At 44.7% G+C, this 19,331-nt stretch overlaps 1 protein-coding gene across 6 annotated transcripts in view; it reads right to left on the bottom strand.

Annotated features, from left to right (window-relative positions):
• PASD1 (PAS domain containing repressor 1) overlaps window positions 1–19,331 on the bottom strand; it is a gene marked incomplete at its 3' end in the record, with an annotated part of 190,762 nt that overhangs the window by 18,351 nt on the left and 153,080 nt on the right. For 5 of the 6 annotated variants that reach the window (XM_082771233.1, XM_082771231.1, XM_082771232.1 and 2 more), the window contains 8 exons: window positions 8,648–8,739; window positions 7,367–7,423; window positions 5,831–5,985; window positions 4,992–5,083; window positions 3,071–3,160; window positions 2,404–2,524; window positions 1,213–1,326; window positions 136–254 (listed from right to left, as the gene is read on the bottom strand). In XM_082771233.1, the coding sequence (XP_082627359.1) occupies window positions 136–254; window positions 1,213–1,326; window positions 2,404–2,524; window positions 3,071–3,160; window positions 4,992–5,083; window positions 5,831–5,985; window positions 7,367–7,398 (723 nt within the window). In that variant the 5' untranslated portion in view covers window positions 7,399–7,423; window positions 8,648–8,739. Of the gene's footprint in view, window positions 1–135; window positions 255–1,212; window positions 1,327–2,403; window positions 2,525–3,070; window positions 3,161–4,991; window positions 5,084–5,830; window positions 5,986–7,366; window positions 7,424–8,647; window positions 8,740–19,331 lie in introns of those variants that run through there. The other variant, XM_082771235.1, reaches the window with a different exon arrangement.

Here is a 19,331-nt window from a genome sequence, read left to right as displayed (position 1 = left end):
ATGTACTGTGAGAGGCTGCTGCAGCATGGCTGCTCGTGCAAGGGCACCAAACACAGCTCGTGGTACAGCAGCAGCTCCAGCTGAGCATGGGCTGGCTCTGGTACAAAAGGGAAAAGGCAGTGGGAGAGCTCTCACCTTTAAGAACTGCGGTGTGACGAGACGAACAGTCGCTACGAGGCAAATCTGCTCCTCTGTGGCTGACCTGAAAGCTCGTGCAATAGCTGACTCAAAGCCATTACAGGAGGGTGTAGGCACTAGACACAACCAGACAATTTATTTAAGACGAAGAGGAAGGAGACCTTTCTTTTCATGTTAGGACAGGCAGGACGACTGATGAAACCCCAGCAACAAATTCCTCCGACCCACACCGTGATGCCACACTGATAGACACTGACGTTATTTAAAGCACAATCCTTTAGGCTCCGAGTTACAGAGCTGCAGCCACCCACCCCTGGCTTGCAGGGAAGCCTCATAAGACAGCTCTGATCGCTCCCAGCACGCAGCTACAGCCTCCTTGCTAGCATGTCCTTAGGGAGGATGGAAAACTGATGCAAAGTCACTGAACTTCAGCTGACTTTGAGAGGTAGAGGGATTTGCACTATTTTTTTTTCCAAATGTATGTTTTACAAGCGTCCCTTTAAAATCACAAATCAAAGATCAAGAGGATTACAGAAAGAACTCTTGGTACCATTATTCTGCCCTGAATTTTTTTTCTCAACACAAAGGAAGTCACAACTGGATGTCAGAAGATGTGGTGAACAAAAGGCTGGAGTATTTTCCCAAGGAAATTGTTCACATCAAATCCAGAAGTTTCTCCCTTTTTATGTTATTTCCAGGAAACAGCACCTTTCTGCAGCCCAACACTTGCAAGATCCAGGATTTTACAAGTTTCTCAAATCATTTCATCTTTAAAAAGTGTCACTCAATTGCCACAAGTGAAACAGAATAGCAGATTTTGTTGGTTAATTGAGTATGTAGGCTTCACAATCGAGTCATGGAGGCAGTCAAATGGAGGGACGATCAGTCTGGTGTCACTCCTCTGACCAACAGACTCCCCAAAGCTTTTATGTGAAAAAAAATCTTGCTAACATATCCGCAGCACACTCCACCCCTGCTGATTACAGCATTTTCAGCTGAAACAAGGCTACAGAAAAACAGACACTTTAAAGGAGAGAGGCTGAGAGGTAACGGCAGGCTGTAGAGGTAACTCACCATGAGTAAAATATTTAAAATCCACTACAAATTTCACATATTCATACGTCAGGGGTTCATTTGGATCTAAGCTGCCTCTTGCTAAATGGCAGCAAAACTCTATTTGCTTTTCCACTGAAAAGAGAGAAAAGAGAGGGAAACACACACGTTATTGGCAGCCTGCATGGTAGCACATAGATTCAATATATTCAATCTGTCCAGGTTTTCTACCCACCCTGCCGCTGTGGCATCTCAGCACCCTCTGCTGAGATTCTCCCGATCCCCATAAATAAACCTATAACTAGCAGGAGCAATGATCAGCTGGTTCTGCTTCAGGATGTCTGTGATCACCCCTTCTCCCACAGCTTTATAGTTGCCCTGTTACACTGGGGCTGAGGCCCTGGCGAGCTCAAAGTCGGTGGTGTTTGCCCCTTCATCGCGTGCAGGATTTCACGTGAAACACGCTGCCCTGGATGTCAGAAGATGTGGTGAACATCTTCTGATGTGGTGAAACCGCTCTGCAGGACGCAGAGCAAAGGGCGCTGGAGCCACCCTAAGTCTTCCTGCTAGCTGTGGAAGGCACCATGCCAAGCTCTTGCTCGGTTTTCTGCCCCAAGGTCTGAACTCCATGGGTCAGACCACGGGCTCTTCAGCTGCAGGGAAACCAGCACAAGGGGTGCTCAGCTCCTGCACACGCTTATGGGGCCACAGGGAGGGAGATGAGCTCTGGTGGCCATGGTGAACCCACCAAGAAACGGGGGGGCTGCTAGGAGAAGGGGGTCCCAGCACATGGATGTAAGGAAGACACGACCACCAGTTCTGGTGTGGGCACACAGTCTGGGGAGAACAGCAGAGGAAGGAACATTTTGGGATTTCCCAAAGCCCTTTGGGATTTCTCCTACCCAAGCTCATCCCCCAAGCCCCTCACGCCTTTCACAGGCTCAGTCCCACCCTGAGAAAAGTATCTAAGGAGGGTGACTCCACCCTGTCCTGTGACCCAAAGCAAACAGTAAAATACAGACTGTCCAAATCAAGTACTGGGAGCAAGTAGGAACATTGGATGGGCTGCTTCCAAACCCAGAAATATGAACAGAGGCCAAAAGCAGCAGCAGGCAGAAGAATTAAATAGCTGGAGGGCCCAGTGCAGGCCGCCCCTGGGAGCTGCTTGCCTTTGGCAAATTTCCTTGATCAACAGACAAGCAAAGAGCTTACCATTGAGAAAATCAGCTGCAACAGGATCTGTCATGAGCACGTGTGGAGAAAGGAGCTTGTACACCTCGCTCTGTTCCCGCTCAGGCAGAAAGTTTAATATATTTTGGTCCACCAAATCTGACTGATGCAAAAGAATGCTTTGTCATGTTCCACAGCACAGCCTGACACAACCACACGCGTTTTCATCCTACAGTGGAGCACAGATGCTGCCAGGCTAGCACAGACACTTAACACAAGGAAGCTGAGTTGATCTGCAGGTGGAGCTTTGTTTCTTTGCACACTGGGCCATTCAGCCAGGTTAGGACATTCAGGATCCAATTTGCCCTCACATAGCATGGCTCTCACTTTGCACCAGATAAAAACAAAAGTTGGTTTTGAGGGGCCAGCAGAAGCTTTTGTACTAAAAATTAACTGATGTCTGTAAATTCTCATGAAAAACTAACATCTTTGCTACTAAAGACCATGGGCTCAAAGTAGAAAAGCCCAATGTCATTAGAAGAGCATACATTTAGTCCTGAAATCACCTTTAAATCTTCTGGGAAGAGCTTCCACATATACAGGTTTCATAAACATTTGGCTGGACAAACCCAAGCCCTGTCTCTGCAGTGATGGGGCTGTGCTAAGGCAGGGGAGCGATTCTGCAAGGCATTGTGGTGTCAGAACTTACCGGTAAGTGTCCGAGCAGAGAGGAGACGCTGTCGGATACATAAATAATAATCCCATCAGTGGTAAGAGCGATGAGAAAGCCATCTAATGCCTAGTGACAAAAGGCAGACGGAAGGAAAAAGAAAAGAATTATGCATGGGAACAACTTAAACTACAACACAATAGGCTAGTTTACTCAGTGGTGATGACTGTAACAGTCTAAAACCAACATGAATCAATTATGGCAATGACGGTTCAATGTAGAAAAATAAAAAATGACACATGGTGTCTAATTCAGCATTCTTCTTACACTTATTTGCTCATTAATATTAAATTGACTTGTATTTTGCACCCAGTGAGTACTTATTTAATGTGAAGCAAGACGGTGGTGGTTAAGTTTTCTACACCCACACAATCCTAGTGACTTCAGTCACTTCATTATGTGTTCTGAATTGCACAATAGTTAACCAGTTCAGTGTGTAAGGAAATATTAGATATCATCATGGCAAACCCAGCACTATGGATGAATGGATGAATGGATGGATGGATGGATAAACAGAGACAGATGAAAAAAATAATACCTTTTAAAAAAAAAAAATTATGGCTCCTAAGGACAAGATCTAAAGCCTTATTTATCTTGCTTAAAGCACTCATTTGCTAGGCAACTGACACAACAATTTGAAAGTTTGTTTTCCCTTTCCTTTTCACAATGGTTCCTGGCCCGGAGTCTATGTTCTCAGTGCCTTCTAAATCACTGCATGTGCTTTCTTCTTTGAGAGCTCTCTCCCTGTTCTTCACAACATCTTCTTGTACCATTGATCCAGTCTCTGTTCCTATTCTTCCGTAACACTTGGAAGGTCCAGGATGTCTGATGCCTGGCCAGCACCGTGTACAAAGCCAGTTCTTCTAATGACATCATTAGGCTGCTCTGCAGCTCAGCTTGCAGGAAGCCAAAGATGCTGCACAGAGGGAGCATCCAGCATCCTTCCCCGCAGCCAGCTACTCCCTGTCTCATTGTCTGAGTTCCTGCCTTTGCTAAAAATAAGCACTCTCTGGGTAAAAACACTGATTTTAAGTAAACTGCTCAATGGTCAAACATAGTCCAGCAAATGAACAGTTATTGAAGGGCTCCCCCCGGCCACTTGTAAGGGAGAAATTTGTTTTGATTCAGCTGGAACAAACTAGCTTGTTTGGTAAGAAAAATTCCCAGAAAGAATGAACAGACTTTTCCAGGGAGGTGAGTCATGACATCCTGATGAAAAGGAGTAACTAAGACACTGCAGCACCTCCCAGCTCAGCCCGGCATACACCCTAGTTTTGGTGGGGCAAAGAGCAGCAGCTGCCTACGCAGGGTAGATGTCCTCGCTGGAGGAGCAGGCAGTACAGAACCCAAGCAGCATCTTTAAGAAAGGAAAAATGTAGGCTCGTGGGGTGTTTCTACATCAGCTCATCATTTTATAGGTGACACGATCAGGGCTCATCTGAGCACACGTAAAAGCAACCGAAGTAAAAGACGTGGCAGTTGCAGCACAGGTACAGCCCTGCGCAGCTAGTGGCAGCAATGCAAAGGCTGCCTTGCTAATGGGATGTGGGAGGATGGGAGCTGCTCTGCTTTGCTCAGATTCTTTCCAGTTTTTGCTCCTGTAGCTGGTCTGAGAAGGGCAGTTCTGTTTCTCCTCTCTCACCTGGACAAAGCTGGGCCAAATCGGGCTTCATGCCTAAATGAAAAGCTGTTTACCTTTAAGGGGAAGCAGTCATATTCCTAATTCTGTGTCTGCAAAGCATTTAGCACAACACTGGTCTCTGTCAGGTTTGGATTATAAGTGCCAGCAAAGCAGAAATCATTAACACTGGGACCCACAGGTGAAAGGAACTGTATGTCTGAACTACTCCACTGAACCGATTACTTTTCACTAATCTATGCAGCTTTAATTTCTTCTTACCTCTAACATCAACTGGGTGAACTCCTCGTTGCTAAGAAATGAAGGCTTCCAGTCTTGTCTAATCTCACAGGCTTCTGTCTGTGCTGTGATTTCTTACAGAGAAAACATCAAAAAAGCAACATGACTCACATTCATTGGGACTTTTTTTTCATTTTCAAGTAACACGATTTCTTTTAAGAAGCTTTCAGAGGAATCATCCTCAGATCATTCTCCATACAAAGCCTTATTATATGCAACACTCAATTTCCACGCCATCACGATAGAAATGCATTAGAAATCAGGAGAGGAAAAAAAAAAAAAAAAAAAAAAAAAAAAAAAGGAGACATTTTGGGCAGTTTGAAGGGAACCTTCAAAACTGAAGAAAACAATTTCTTCAAAAATGTTCTTTCCAGTGCTCTGGGCTAGCCTCAGAGCATCACTGACAGCAGACTGGGGCTGGCTCTGCAGCCACTGCAGGATGGCAGGAGCCCAAAGGCAGCAGGAGGGGTGCACCCATCCAGACCTGGGAAGAGGGGCAGAAATCCTCTTTTGTGGTGTGTGCTGTTCCTCAGCTCCTCCTTCCTGCTCTGCTTGAGAGCACATAAAGCATGCCAGGGGATGGGGAGGTCAGTGAGGGAAATGCAGCAATGTCACTGCATTCAAGCCTAGCCCCATCTGTTGACGCCAACTGCTGTGCCTTAATCTGACCCTCACTTAAATTCATATCCTATATGGGAATATAGGATAGCTTGGGAAAAATAGTTTTCATCTTCTGAGCAGCAACTGGCTGCTGGTCAGCTGCACAGCCAGTGCCTTCAAGGGGAAAGGGCCCAAGAGGTAGGGGGCAGCGCCCTCAGTACCTTTCTGTTTCTGTAAGAAGTCGATGGTCCTCTGCAGTATGGTGGACTTGTCCATCTTGAGAGGGTGGCCGTGGCCCTGCAGCATTGTGCAAAGCTCTTTAATGAGGACATTGAACTGGTCTCTCCTCTTCTTTTCAGATTTGTTGCGTGATGCCCTGGATGACAGAAACATGAATGGCACTAAGTAAAATGAAGGGTCTGCAGCTCGACCCAAGGAGGATCAAGTAGCCCTGTCCCAGCAAAACACTAAGTACAAGAATCTGAACCCTGCTGGGACTGCTCATTTCTTTAAAATTAGGCTCGGGAGTAAGTGTTGGTGCTTTGAGCCTTGCCGTAGGACTGAACTCACTGTCAGAAAGGAATGCTTGCAGGTAATAAATAGGATTTATATGCATTTGAGCAAGACTGCATCCTTATGCACATTTCAGCAGCAGTTCTCATTGTTTCAAAACCAGTGATGGCTTCACAAAGGTGCTATAGGTGAAATTTCTCCAGTACAATAGTCCTGGCACCACTCACTGACTTTTTGCCCACTTCTGTTTTGCAGCTACTATGCACGCATGTAGAGGTCAAAATGAGAGGGATGCCTCATTCTTGGATTTGTACCTGCAGAAGTAGCTCATTCCCAGAGAACATTGTGCAGAGATAATTTGATTGCAGAACAAAGTCAAGCACACACTCTCACATCTGGGTTTGGAAATCTGGAGTGGCAGCAGTGTGATATATGAAACTGGGCACGTTAAAAGTCTGGCTGCGGAAACCACAGACTCGTTTCCAGCTTGCATTAATACAATTAAAGAATGTTTTATTAGGGTTTTCCCCTCCATTAAAAACAATAAAGGAGAAAGCAAATCCATTCAATTTCTTCCAAAATGTTCTTTCCAATGCTCCTATCTGAGATAACCCTATTTTCATACAATCTCTTCCAGTAGTAATTATTTTTCTTTACAAGTGCATTCATGATGATACATTGGCCCTGCGATCCAGCCCGAGTGTGCTATGCAGGAAGCATTTCCATTCACTTTCAGGTTGGCATTTGGAAGTTCTCACATGCAGCATTTGCTTTCCCAGCCCTCTCTGTTTTGGCACTAATGTACGATGAGTAATTACAGCTGAACCAAGCTCCTCTGAAGGAAGACCAGCTCCTTCCTACCTGTGCTAAGGCAGGACTGCCCTCTAAGTTTCATGAGGAACCCAGGTGGGCAGCACTGCATGAGGTCAATAAAATCACAGATTGGGGTACTGCATCAGCATGGTAAATAGCCATGGGATAACAAGAGGGTAAAGGAATGTAATCTAAGGAGCACCGAGCTGATTAACCCATCGTAGGGGTGGTCAAATACACCGTGAGAAGCTTGAAAATGGTGACAAAATTACATTTTATGTGGTCTGCTATCCACAGCCTGAAAACTGCAGGATTTTGCCTCTGACATCAGTGCCCTGACTACTTTTACAAGCATCAGACAACGCAGCCAGCATTTGCAGTTCTTCCCTGGAAGAGCTTGCAAGCTCAGCGCTCCGTGCATCCCTTCATACCTCTTTGCCCTGTCCTTCTCATCTTCATCCATCAGTTCGTTTACACGACACAGGGCTCTGGAAGGAAAGGACAGAAGTACTTACTGAGTCACATTGCCTGATCTTGTTGAGGCTGTCAGAACATGGAGCTTACTGGTTTGTACATTATGACCTCCTGGATGTTTCTGTCACCCCCTCCCCAGCCTCCGCTCGATTACATAGTTTCTTGCCTGTTCTGTCACCTACTGAGGCTTGAGAGCTGAAACCTTTGCCATATGCCCATGGCATATTGTATTCATCTACAATAACTGTAACTGTACTGGGAAAGAGCCAGCAGCCTCCAGCCTGCCTCTGCAGTCCCCTCTGTGAAAACAGCCCCAGCCACAATCAAGCGCAGCCAGCACCTGATGCAGCCAGGGGAACACCAGGGATGGGGAACCCTACCAAAGCACTGATTTCTGTACAGGAACCAGCATCTCCCCTGCAAACGTGAGAGCTGATCTCAGTTCAATGTCTGTGCCAGGTAGCACAGTGCCTGGTCCTGCTAGGCTGCTGGAATCCGTTGCAATGCTTAAAGAGCAACTGAGATTTCTGTCCCAGCGCAAGGGCACAGGTGGAAGGTATGCTGATCCCCCAGAGGATTAGTATTAGGCAACAGCAGGGTACGGTCAGGAGATTCGAGGGATGATATGAGACAGGCTCACCTGAAATGCCCTGTGGCCAACGACCGATGCTTGCACCAGTGGACTCCCACCACATCATCCCAGCTGCGTCCCACCACAGGGATTCATCCCCAAGGCTGCAAGTCACAACTGTTCCTCCACTGGCATTAACCAGGGAAAGGAAGGGAAGGTGACCTGGCTTCCCTGGGGTCTGTCAGCAGTCACTGTGGGCTGCTGTCTTTATCGTACACTAACTGCTCCTGCAGCACAGGTGAGGAGAACAGTCGGCCGCAATTCCCAGTAAGGACACGGTACTCTCAAGCCCCATGCAATGATACAAAATCCATCATGATGAGGGTGACCTCTTCACTGGTGCTTTGCTCTCAGGTCAGTAACTCCAAATGAAATTAAACCACCCACAACCGAGAGGATGTCAAAGATGCTGCTCACAGAAAAAGCAACAAAAATTCCCCCTCCCTCCCCTGCTCTGGAGCAAGGATTCCCCTCCCTGCAGGGGACTTGGGCAGAGTATGATTTCTATGATTTCTGTATGGTTTCTCTAGCCCCAAAATGTGGATGTATGCCATGGGGAGGGGTGGTTCTCCCTGCCTGAGTCCCTGGAAGCCCAGCGAGCCATTACCTGTTCTATTGCTCAGATTCATCAGTCCAGACTGACGGAGTGGGATCAGCACTTCTTATCACCATGTAAATAGAGATGGAGAAAAATTAATCCTGGAAGGAAAAGCAAAACACAATTAAAACACAGTTGCAAACAAGACTTAGCATCAAGAGCAGCAATCGCTTCAAGTCGAAGAGGTCTGTGGCCACCAGTTAGAAAGGTGGTCGGTGTAACTGGGGAGCACCCAGGGACACTGGGACATGTCTGGGACTCCTGGCTCTGTGTGCACCACCTGCTGCCACAGAAGCAGGCCCAACTGACCTCTCATGGCCAAAAAAACACAGGGCCTGGTAGTGTGGAAGAATGGCCCGACTAGTGTGGGGCCACTGAGGATCAATAGGAGTCCTTCCAACACCCGATGCTACAGCTGGCATGTGTGCAATGAGAACCTGTGAGTTCATCTGCCATTCACCAACGCTGATCTGTCTGGTGTTTGTGGCCAACACAGAGCCCGTCCTGTGGTACAGGGACAGTGCTCTGTAGGGGAGGCAAAATGGGACAACAGGCCGAATGCTTGCTCACTGCACCCACATGAGATTATGTCAGTCCGCCTGCTTGAAACACTTGGGTCAGATAAAATGCAATGCCCTGGTAATAAACTGCAACACCGCAGTTACCTGGAAGAGGACTGAAGCTCCTGGCACAATGGAAGTATCAGAGTAACACACAAACATGCAGCTATATAATATGCTTCATGTGTTTCAGCCCTAAGCACTTCAGTAAAAAGCGCGGCTGGGATTAAGTCGGCAATTTCATCTCAGAACACAAACTTCCAGGGAAAACCTTACGCAAGGACTGGTGTCCCCGCTGCAAACACCACCTACGTGCCAGGTTTAGGTACAGGGGACCTGCTAGGCTGCTGCTCTCACAGCAGTTGTACACTGGTCAAATTACAAGCTTTTATCCGAGTTCAAAAGGAGCGTGTGATCTTGTTTGTTATCCTAGTGACCTACATTGGAACTGAAATTCTTATCTTAGTCACTGCTTCTCACCGTCAGCGCTGCTTTTTTCAGAATTACATCGTCGTTGCTCCTCCAGAAGGATGGCCCACACTCAAGTTTTGCTAACCCTTAACGATTTCTGAGATACAGAGATATCGAGAATATTCTTTTTAAAGCAGTGGGTTAGATTAAAAAAAAATAAAAAAAACAGTACTTGGAACCACACAAACAAATCTATTAAAACTTTTCAGAAAGCATTTTTCACATACAGGCCGAAGTACGCAAAAATTCAGCCAAACTAAAGGAGTCTTCCTGAGTTTTGAGTGCAAAGCTTTGCACAGAAACCTTCCCATTGCCTGTCTAACCACCGCAGGCTTTTTACTGGACATTAACAACGTCCAGTCAATGCTCACCAAGCCTGAATTAGGAAAGGCAGTCCCAATTCCCCCATCTCCAGCAGTAGCCGTGGCATCCTTCCACGGCACGGCTGATGTGAGCTGCTGGGGTGACGAGGCTTCCCGGGCCTGTCCTGGGGACACCCCGGTGAACGCGAGCGATGCCCGCGGTCAGCACCAGACTTGGAGGCTCAGACAGAATAAAAGGCCATAAAAGAAGTCACAGGCCCGATCCCATGGAGAAGCTTTTTGCATGATGCAGCAGGATGGTGAGCTATAAAAAGTCTTAGCAGAAGACACCTAAGGACAGAATATTCTTAACCGGATTAAGCACTTCAGGACTACATTTAGCTAAGTGCTTTTTGTCTTGTTATGAGCCAGGGCTAAATATAGTAAGCAGAATACTTAAGAATAGTTTCATAAGGGTTGTATACACTCCTCGGCAAGATAAGGCACTTAGCACTATTGACAGAAGTATGTCTGCATGTTAAGAGTATTTTAAACAGCTCCAGATAGAATCTCTTTGACCTTAACTGTATTAACCAGAGGGATCAAAATTTATTTATTGCCTCCTGAAAATCCTCTCCTGCAACACACGGAGAGAACTCCTGAACTCTGCGGGCAGGTGAGGGGAGAGGACACCTGTGGATGCTGCCAGCACCTTCTTCCACCCCACCTCCAACCGGTGATGGTCAGTGTTCCCACCAAGAAATGCACATCCATCATTGCTTAATGCCCTCTATAGCGAGAAAAGATTTGTTCTTCCCTTGCACGAAGCGTCTCAAACAACGCTAAAAGCACTTTAAAGGCAAGTTACATTTTAGACTTTTCAAACATCACTGTATTAAAGTTGTTTCTAGGGTTACAGAAAGGGCAATGGAGTCTGACAGCCTTAACAAGACAATGGACTTCTCAGATACACATCTAAAAGTTAAAGTGCTGTTTCATCCTTTCTGCAATATTCTGGCACAATTTTTACTGAAGAGGGAACGGGAGAAGGAATTTTTTTATTAACTCTTTGTTTTGCCGAACTGTTTGACTTCAGGAGCTATCTAAAACTGCAATATTTTGACTAAAGATAATGTTTATTGGATTGCTGTAAAAACATCAAAACATTTGAGGGTAACTCTTAATGGCGTAACATATTAGGAAGAGTTATCCCCTGAAACCAACAGTTGAATGCTTCAATATAGTGTTAATTTTAATTATTTGGCTATGTCACTGACGACAAGGTAAAGCTCACTCTGTGAGTCTTAGTGCTCTGATTTCTTTGTGATCAGCAGCAAATAAAGTTTCACCACTCACCTAAAAACAACCCTGACAACAGCTAATTTGATTGCTTTCTCCAACTATTTCAAGTCATCTGATTAAAAATATTCTCTATGCACAAAAACTTTGTATTTATATTTTTGTAGCATTTTGCACTTGTGTAATGCATGGCAGTTCGGGAGTCTTCAAATCTATACTGTAGGAAATATTTTAATTACAGAAATGTGCCATGCTAATAATTTCCATGGATTTTACATGCAAGGAATTCTGCAGAGAGCCCTCAATTACAAGATGCAGCACAACACAGCCGTAAATAAGAGAGTTAATGCATTCTCCAGCAGTACGATTTATATGTCAATACGGCGATGTTTCATTCTTCCAGAGGCAACAGGAGGGCATGACTATGCTTGACAGCTAAACAGCAGATTTAATTTTTAAAAGGCAGAATTTAACCTTTTCAGTGAAGTGCTACTGATTCAATTATAAGATGCTAATGTAAATGACATTTGGAAAAACCAAACAGTGCCTCTGAACCTTTCCGGCTGTTTTACACACGGCGACGATCCTCCCCATCCCTGGATCTCTACCACTTACTTCTGTTTCCCACCCCTGCCTGTATTTTCGTGCAGCATCTCTGCAGCAGCTGGAACAGGGTAATAATGGTGGTGAATTGATGAGAGAACCCAAAAATCTGTGTCCTCCTCTTGTTCATCTGTCAGAAGTGGACCTTTTCTGCCACTGCTGTAAGAGGAGCATCTCAATGCGCTCGCTTAGCTGCAGCATCCCCCTCCTGGTTTATTGAGCTCTAAATTTAGCTTGTTACCTGTGACAGATTTATGACTACATTCATTACAGCAGTAACAGCTTCAGAGAGAAGCTAAGAGGTGCCCAAAGAAAATGGATTATACAAAACAATTACGCCATAAAAGAGGCTGTATCAGAACACTGTGATTCAGCACCAAAATGAAATGAAAGATAAAGGCAGGAACAATGCTGCTGTGGGTTTTCTTTTTTTTTTGGTTGTGTGTCTTTATTTATTTATTTTTTTTAACTAGGGTATGCTGTTTTCTGACAAAAGGAAAGGGGAGAAAGATTAAAAAACACTAACAGACACTTGAAAAGAAAAGATGATTACTGGAACATTTTGTTCTCTAGGATTTTTGTCAGATCCTGAAGAAAATAGCTGGCCAACTTTGTTCTGTTCCAGCAATTTACTAAGCTTTGCAGGCTAAAGATGCAATGTTGGAGGAGATTATTTAAAATGTCTCCAGGGCTTCTGTAACAAGAAGGGCATGTATTTAATTAACTCTATCAATTTGTCTAATAGCCTCTTAAAATCCTCAAAAGATGGCAAAAGGCAGGACTGCTGATTCACAACCCTACCAGTACAAGAACACAACTCCACTGGCACACGCAGGGGAGGAGAAAAATGAGCATGCAAATAATACTCCTGCTGTCTTGGACAAATACCTGTGTTTATTTGTAGCCAGTTACTACAGGAACTACCTTTCCAGTAAATGTGTGTTGTACTATGAAATGATGAAAATGTATGTAGCCTATAAATACATTTTTAACACACCTGGCTCATTCAGACACGGTATTTCTGGACCTGGATGCTCAGACTAATATTTAGAGCCAAATAATCCCCAAACAATAACATACAATTTTCTTTCCCTTGCGTGGCATAGCAGCAAAGGCAGTTGTTCACAAAAAATCCTTCAGCAGAAATTGAGACGTGTGTTCGCATGTGACTATTTCCAGGAAAGGCACATAGAGACAAAGAGAAGGCAGCAATATTGAAATCTCACAACCAGAAGCCTTTTGAACAGAATTTTCTCCAACATTTCCAGAAAATAGGAATTTTCTTAAAGCTCTGGTTCTGCTTATGGCTGATCCCAACAGGGCAATGCATGGGGTGCACAGACATACACATATAAACACGCATTTTAGTTCAGAATGATTTACAAAAAAAACCTGAAAGCAATCTCTACCAAGGAAAGGTGACGTTCAGGATGACTGCAGCACTGCTCGTCTCCTGAGGTTTAAAGTTAAGCAACCATTCCTGCTGGTGAATGTGGAAAGAAGGCAAGCAGGGCTCCCTGTCTCGTGCCTCAGGGCACTTTCTATCATATCCACTTCTCTGGCAAATCACAAAAGATGGCGTTTGTGTGTGTGGGAAGTTAACCCAACAAATTTCAGCAATGAAATAAGCAATAAAAAACAAGCAAGCCAACAAAACAAATAATTTGATTCTGCAGCTTAAACAAGATGGACAACGAGTTTTGGTTGTGCTACCCTGAAATCCTGCTTACATTTCCTTTTTTGTTCTATTTACTATAGGTGAAACTCATCCCAAACTAAGTCTATGTGCCATTGAACTACCTACTTTTAGGCCCTGTGTGCAGAATAAATGCAATTACTACCCAATAAAGAAAATCAGCCACCTAGTCAAGCTAAACCCAGTTTGTTCAAGGAGGCAGTAATAGCACCCATGTCCTTAGCTGTTCTCCTTTTCTGCTCAAACAATATATATATATTTTTTTTGTTTTCAGTTTCTTCTTTCTATGGCTTGTATATAAAATGCATTTCAGATTCTGGAGGGTGGTACAGATGAGGAGATTTGTGCTTTGTGTTTGCTTGTGCTGCAGGTGGAACTCATAATGCAAAACTAAAAGTGAGGCCCGAGGGCTGTTTGCCTTGCACAGGGAAAGGAGGAGCCTTCAAATGCATCAGCAGTGGGTCATTGGGGCTTCCAGGGCCCCACTTCCCAGCTGCTCTGCTCTGGTGAGGAGATAAGTGGGTTGCATGACTTGGCTAAAAGTCCTTCTTCTCACAGGCTGCAGGATGAGAAGTGATGAAAGCAAGAACTGATTGCCATCTCCCTGATGAGCACATCCCAGGGTCCCAAGGTACCTGTCTGAAGAACAAGAAAGGCGGTGCCAGACTTCTCTATTTGGACTTCATTTAATGAAAGAGGCCCAATACTATCAGTGCTCCTCCACTACATGACCAGGTGTTTAGTACAGCCCATTCCTTTCTGGCATGCACAGACTGACTGTATGACACAAACTGGAGTATCCTGAAGGCACAAGGCATGCTACTCCTGCACTGCCCTGTCCTTGCACTACGCTACATGCCCTACAAGAGAGGGAAACTCAGCCAGGGCCTTGCTGCTGCTGGGCAATGCACCACGAAGCAGCTGGATGAGGTACAGACACCCTGCAGGTAGCCAGCTATCCCTGCCTCTGTCATTCCTCTGCTTCCTTACATCTGCAGGGTCCTCTGTACCAGGGAGCCCTTTGGCTGCTGTGCTGGGAGGTCTTGGGAATCTGGTTCTTGTTCACTTTCCTTTGCTTTCTATGAACAATGTTGACTTCTCCGATGCTCTGCAAGCATCTTGCTGCTTTCTCCTCCACTGCTTCTACGTCAGGAAGTCCTGGCATGCTCTATAAACATGCTTATCCCTGTTGTACAAGTGAGGAAACAGGGGCACACATTTCACTTCTGTCTTTTTATGAGTGTCCCAGTTTTGGGAAGCTGGATTTGAAATAGTAAATGCAGCTACAGCCTAATTTTAAGTAATGCCAAAACCCAGCACAAGCACCTACAAACAATGCACATTTTGGAAAAGTTTGACCTAGATCATTGGCCCAAGGTCAGCCAGCAGAGTTAAGAAGTGAATCCAGATGTCCCGACGATTAGCCCTGTCTACTGGCATCCAGTCAAGTCTTCCCTCCTAAAATAAGCTTCCTGAAGCATCAGACTAAAGTCTTAGAACTCACTTTAATATGTAGCACTGATAAGAACTGATTTCCAAGCGAAGAAGTGAGAAAAAAACAACACTTCATTATTTTTTCCTCAAGTGACCACTGAGTGACCAGTGGAAGGACAGCTCAGGGTTCATTTGATCCCAAATTTCTACTGATACATCAAAAAAAGGAAGATTCTTCTCCCTTTCTAAAACAACTTGAAGAAAAAGCGTTTTGCCTCCGTAATCCTAGACCTGAGTAATATAATCTGCTCTCTGTTGCAATCTGTTTCTCATGTGTATCACCAGCCTGGAATTTCTGGAACTCAATACATAAGGAAGCTATTCAAAAAAAAGGAAATATTATGACAAAAGGATTAGAGATAGGTCTAAACCAGATTGAAAGCCTCCCCATAGCAGAGGAGAATTCAGCTGCTGATCCAGAGTTAAAACTCTCAACTTCAGCCCAAATCTCAAACCTGAACACTGCCGAAACGATGGCATTTCCCAGCACCAGCCCACCTCTCAGCTCTGGTTCAGAGACAGAAAAGAAAGGAGAGAACAGGCCCCGGGGCCATGCAGTGAAGCATTTATTCTCCTGCAGCAGAAGTGGAGCAGCACTAGCTGTCTGAACAGTTCAACTGCCCCACGTGAAAGACCTGTGAGAAAATTATAAAGAGCTCTAGTAGTTAAAATTCAAAGTCTTACATGCAGGCTTACTGAGAGTTTTATCTACTTACCCATTAAATGAATATCAAAGGATTCACTGCAGCTGAGCTAACTGACCTCATTTTATATCTCTGGCTTCACGCGTCCAAGTTCAAGCTAAGAAAAACTTTACCCTCTCGGTGTGTTTAATTCGGGAGCGTTCCAGGTATAACGTGCATGTAAGTCAAAAGGAATTTAAACAAAGCGCTTACATTTCAAAATTTGTCTTATCCTCATTTGGCTCCGGGAATTTCAGCTGCTTTCCTTAAATGATCTCCTCGCATCTGCTCTCCAGCTGAGCCGTGTCCGTGCCCCACTGACCTTACTGCTGCCATCTCTGTAATCTTGCAGCTGAGAATAACCAGCCACGCACCCCGGCCCTGCAAACGTCCAGAGCCTTTCGAGAAAGAGGAGGTAGAAAAGAACTAGCTTTTATGTAAGAGGGAAAAGAAGGATTTAAGAGAAAAAAAAAATGCTGTGTGACTCAGGTGAGCGATGGGAACCGCATGCCCGAGGAACCCTGCCCTGGCTTCCTCGGGCAATGGGAACCGGAGGCGTCAGCATCTTGCGGGATTATGCTCTGCAACGGCAGCTGGCAGATATTTTCCTAATGCAGAGCACAGCAGCATCGTTCACACTCGTTTGATTCTATTTGCTTCTGTTCCTATTCAACCCCGACTAATCCGATCAAGTTATTTCTTGGCCTGTGCCTTAAAGCCGAACAAGTAAACACTTTTCATAAGGTCTGAGCCCACTTGTTTCAAGTGTATGATTAAGCACTGGATGTGAGCATTATTGTGAGAAAATTCACCTAATTGCTCAGAATTTCCAAAATAACCCACACTTGTCTTGAAGTGGTAATTTTCTATCCAGTGTTTTATTTCCTGCATTACAAATACATAATATGGCTGCAAAGGGGTCCCAAAGACCAAGCGTGTTTGTGCTTCAGCTACCCTAAAGAACGGCTCTTTTGAGCAGAGAACAGCTAATAATGGCCCTAGTTAGACAGCACGATGCAAAATATTTTCTGTGGCTACGAGACCTTCTCCTTCTTGTTTACTATGAAGAAGACAGACAGACGATAAATACAGTCATTAAATGCATTTTGGACAAAGTCACGCTCATTTACAGTATTTGCATGCAGTAACCCCATAAAACTTATGAACCAGCAAAGCTGTTGATCCAAGTCTAATTCTATTGCAGTTACACCAAGGATGGATTTGAACCATTGAAGCTCACACTTTTTTTTTTTTTTTTCCAAGAAGAATTGCTGCCACTTATGTTACTGGAAGTGTTAATAATATAGCTGGTTTTCCTTCCTTCTTTAGAACAACCTCCGCACCTTCTCTTTCTCTTCTCTGAGACATTTTTAACTTCACATCCAATATTCCCTTTTGCAATATCTTACCCGTATCGCTTCTCAACTACCTCCTCAAAAGATGTTATTTGTTCTGAAAGCTTCAGGAATAAAAGAATATTTAAACAATTAACTGCAATCAGATTCATCATTCTGCACAGTACTGCAAATCTGCACTGGAAATGTAATGAGAAAGCAAAACTTTTGCTCCGAAAGAGGAAAAGAGGAGATAAACATCAACATGTCTTTCTCTCTTATTACTTCGTTATCATTTTTAGACTACAAATATGACAGCCACTGGAGCAGTTTAATACTGGGTCATTGTTGTTACACATATTATGCACAAAGACCCGAGTCCTCATTCTGTCATAGATAAGACATTCACACACTTTTTTTTTTTTTTTTCCCCTTGCAGTTTATTTGCATGGCTGGCTGGATAATCAACCAAAATAACAAAATATGACTCAGCACGACTGAATGTCCCCTTTGCTTTGGGGATTCTCTCGCAAGTTTATTATTTTTTTTAAACTCTAAAACTGGAAAAGATCTGTCCCTCAACAACTGTGTGAGCATACAGAACATTTTAAAATGAGTTTTATTTCTTATCCGCAATGTTCTTACACTAAGAATCCTCCTCCTGTGAGTCACAACCAGGACTCCAACACAACCAGTAAGTTAAAAGCATGGGCCCATCTGTCTCGAAGGGTAACTCTCAGGTAAGAGACCTGGCCAGCAGAAAAGGCTGCAGCATGAGACAGCATCTCCCCTGAGACACAGTGCAAAGAGCTCTGGCGAACGAAGATCTGCTGGCACGTGCCTCTTGTGTTAACCACCTGTGTAATTCCTGGGTGCAGGCAGTGGGATTTGTTTGTGCTTTCCAGAAGTAGGACAGACACAAATCTGTTACTCTGGGCTTTTGCGACCAAAGCACCTTAAACCATATATCCACATACCAGCAGCATCCATACTATATTTAACACCATAAAAGTAGGCTGGCTCAGAAGATAAACATTAAAACCAGCTGATGAAAGATATGCGATGTACGTGCCCACAAAACAGACGGGTTGAAAGGGAGCTTGTTCCTGTGATAATCTGACTACGTAACACCACCAAGGCCAGCACAACCCCTGACGAACATTTACGCAGTAGCATGAAGCCAGCAGCAGAAGTTAAAAATGTCCGTGACCTTTAGCTAGCAGTCCCAGTTTCCTCGGGATTTCACACCGTGTTGGAGAGGCAAACATCATCTGTACTCGCAGCCTCTTTCTTTCCTGCACTGCTTTCGTGTACGTCTTCTATAAATCACAAGCAAACTTCACAGTGGTTTAGCCAAAACTCAAGCAGGGAAAACATTCAATTAGGCAGAGAGAAAAACCACCTTCCTCCTTCCTTCTCCTCCTCCCACCAGGCCAGCTGCGAAAGGTCAGTAGTAAAATTCCTTGTAAGAGCACAGAAATTAGTGTTACATCCTTCCTAACATGAACATCTCTTCTAGTTTTGTGTTCTGTGTGGGCAAATTCTGCATGCTGTAAGCCAACCAGGCTGAAGCTGGTGTGGTTTTTAGGGCTAAGCATGCCCGTCTCTCTTCAAGCAAGCCCCTGGTTGCCAGCCGTGCTGTCACAAAAAGTAATCCAAAGTACCTAAGCTGCTTTCTTCTACGCTGAAGTGTAGATGAATAAGAAATCAAGTGCAGTACCACAAAATGCCTCTCCGAAGCTTGTTTACCATTGCCGTAGTAGCTGAGTCGCTGAATGAAATATTTACAACTATTCATGCAATCAAACTCATTTTCCTAAGGAAATAACTGATTAGGTATCTCACATCTGTTCCTGACAATGATTTAAGCCTGTGCTGATCCATATCTAGTCCTGACATGAATGCTAATGCTTCGGAAGCAGTCATCCTTAATGGGAGGGTGACGACAGGCGATCCGGCTCTGGTGGCGATGGGCTGCTGTAGGGAAGGTCCTCATCCACAGTTGAGGGATGACACAAGCAGTCCACAGCTCCCTCTAACCTTATGACCTAGGGCTTAGGAAGCCTGGCAGGAGATAGAAGCCAGAGTGATGCTTGATGTGGAATTATCTTGGGAATTATCTTCCCATCCCTGTCAAAAGTTTTTAATATCTCACAGATGCTTGCTTCCTCTATGCAGAAGAGCAATCCTGCTCTGCCAGACTCCGGCGTTGCACGTCCTCCTTCCAAAAACATTTCCCCATCAGGGCTCT

The sequence above is a fragment of the Aythya marila genome (genome assembly GCF_965140915.1).
Source record: "Aythya marila genome assembly, chromosome: 13".
In the NCBI taxonomy this organism is placed as follows: domain Eukaryota; kingdom Metazoa; phylum Chordata; class Aves; order Anseriformes; family Anatidae; genus Aythya; species Aythya marila.
This window is presented reverse-complemented; position numbering and strand designations above follow the sequence as displayed.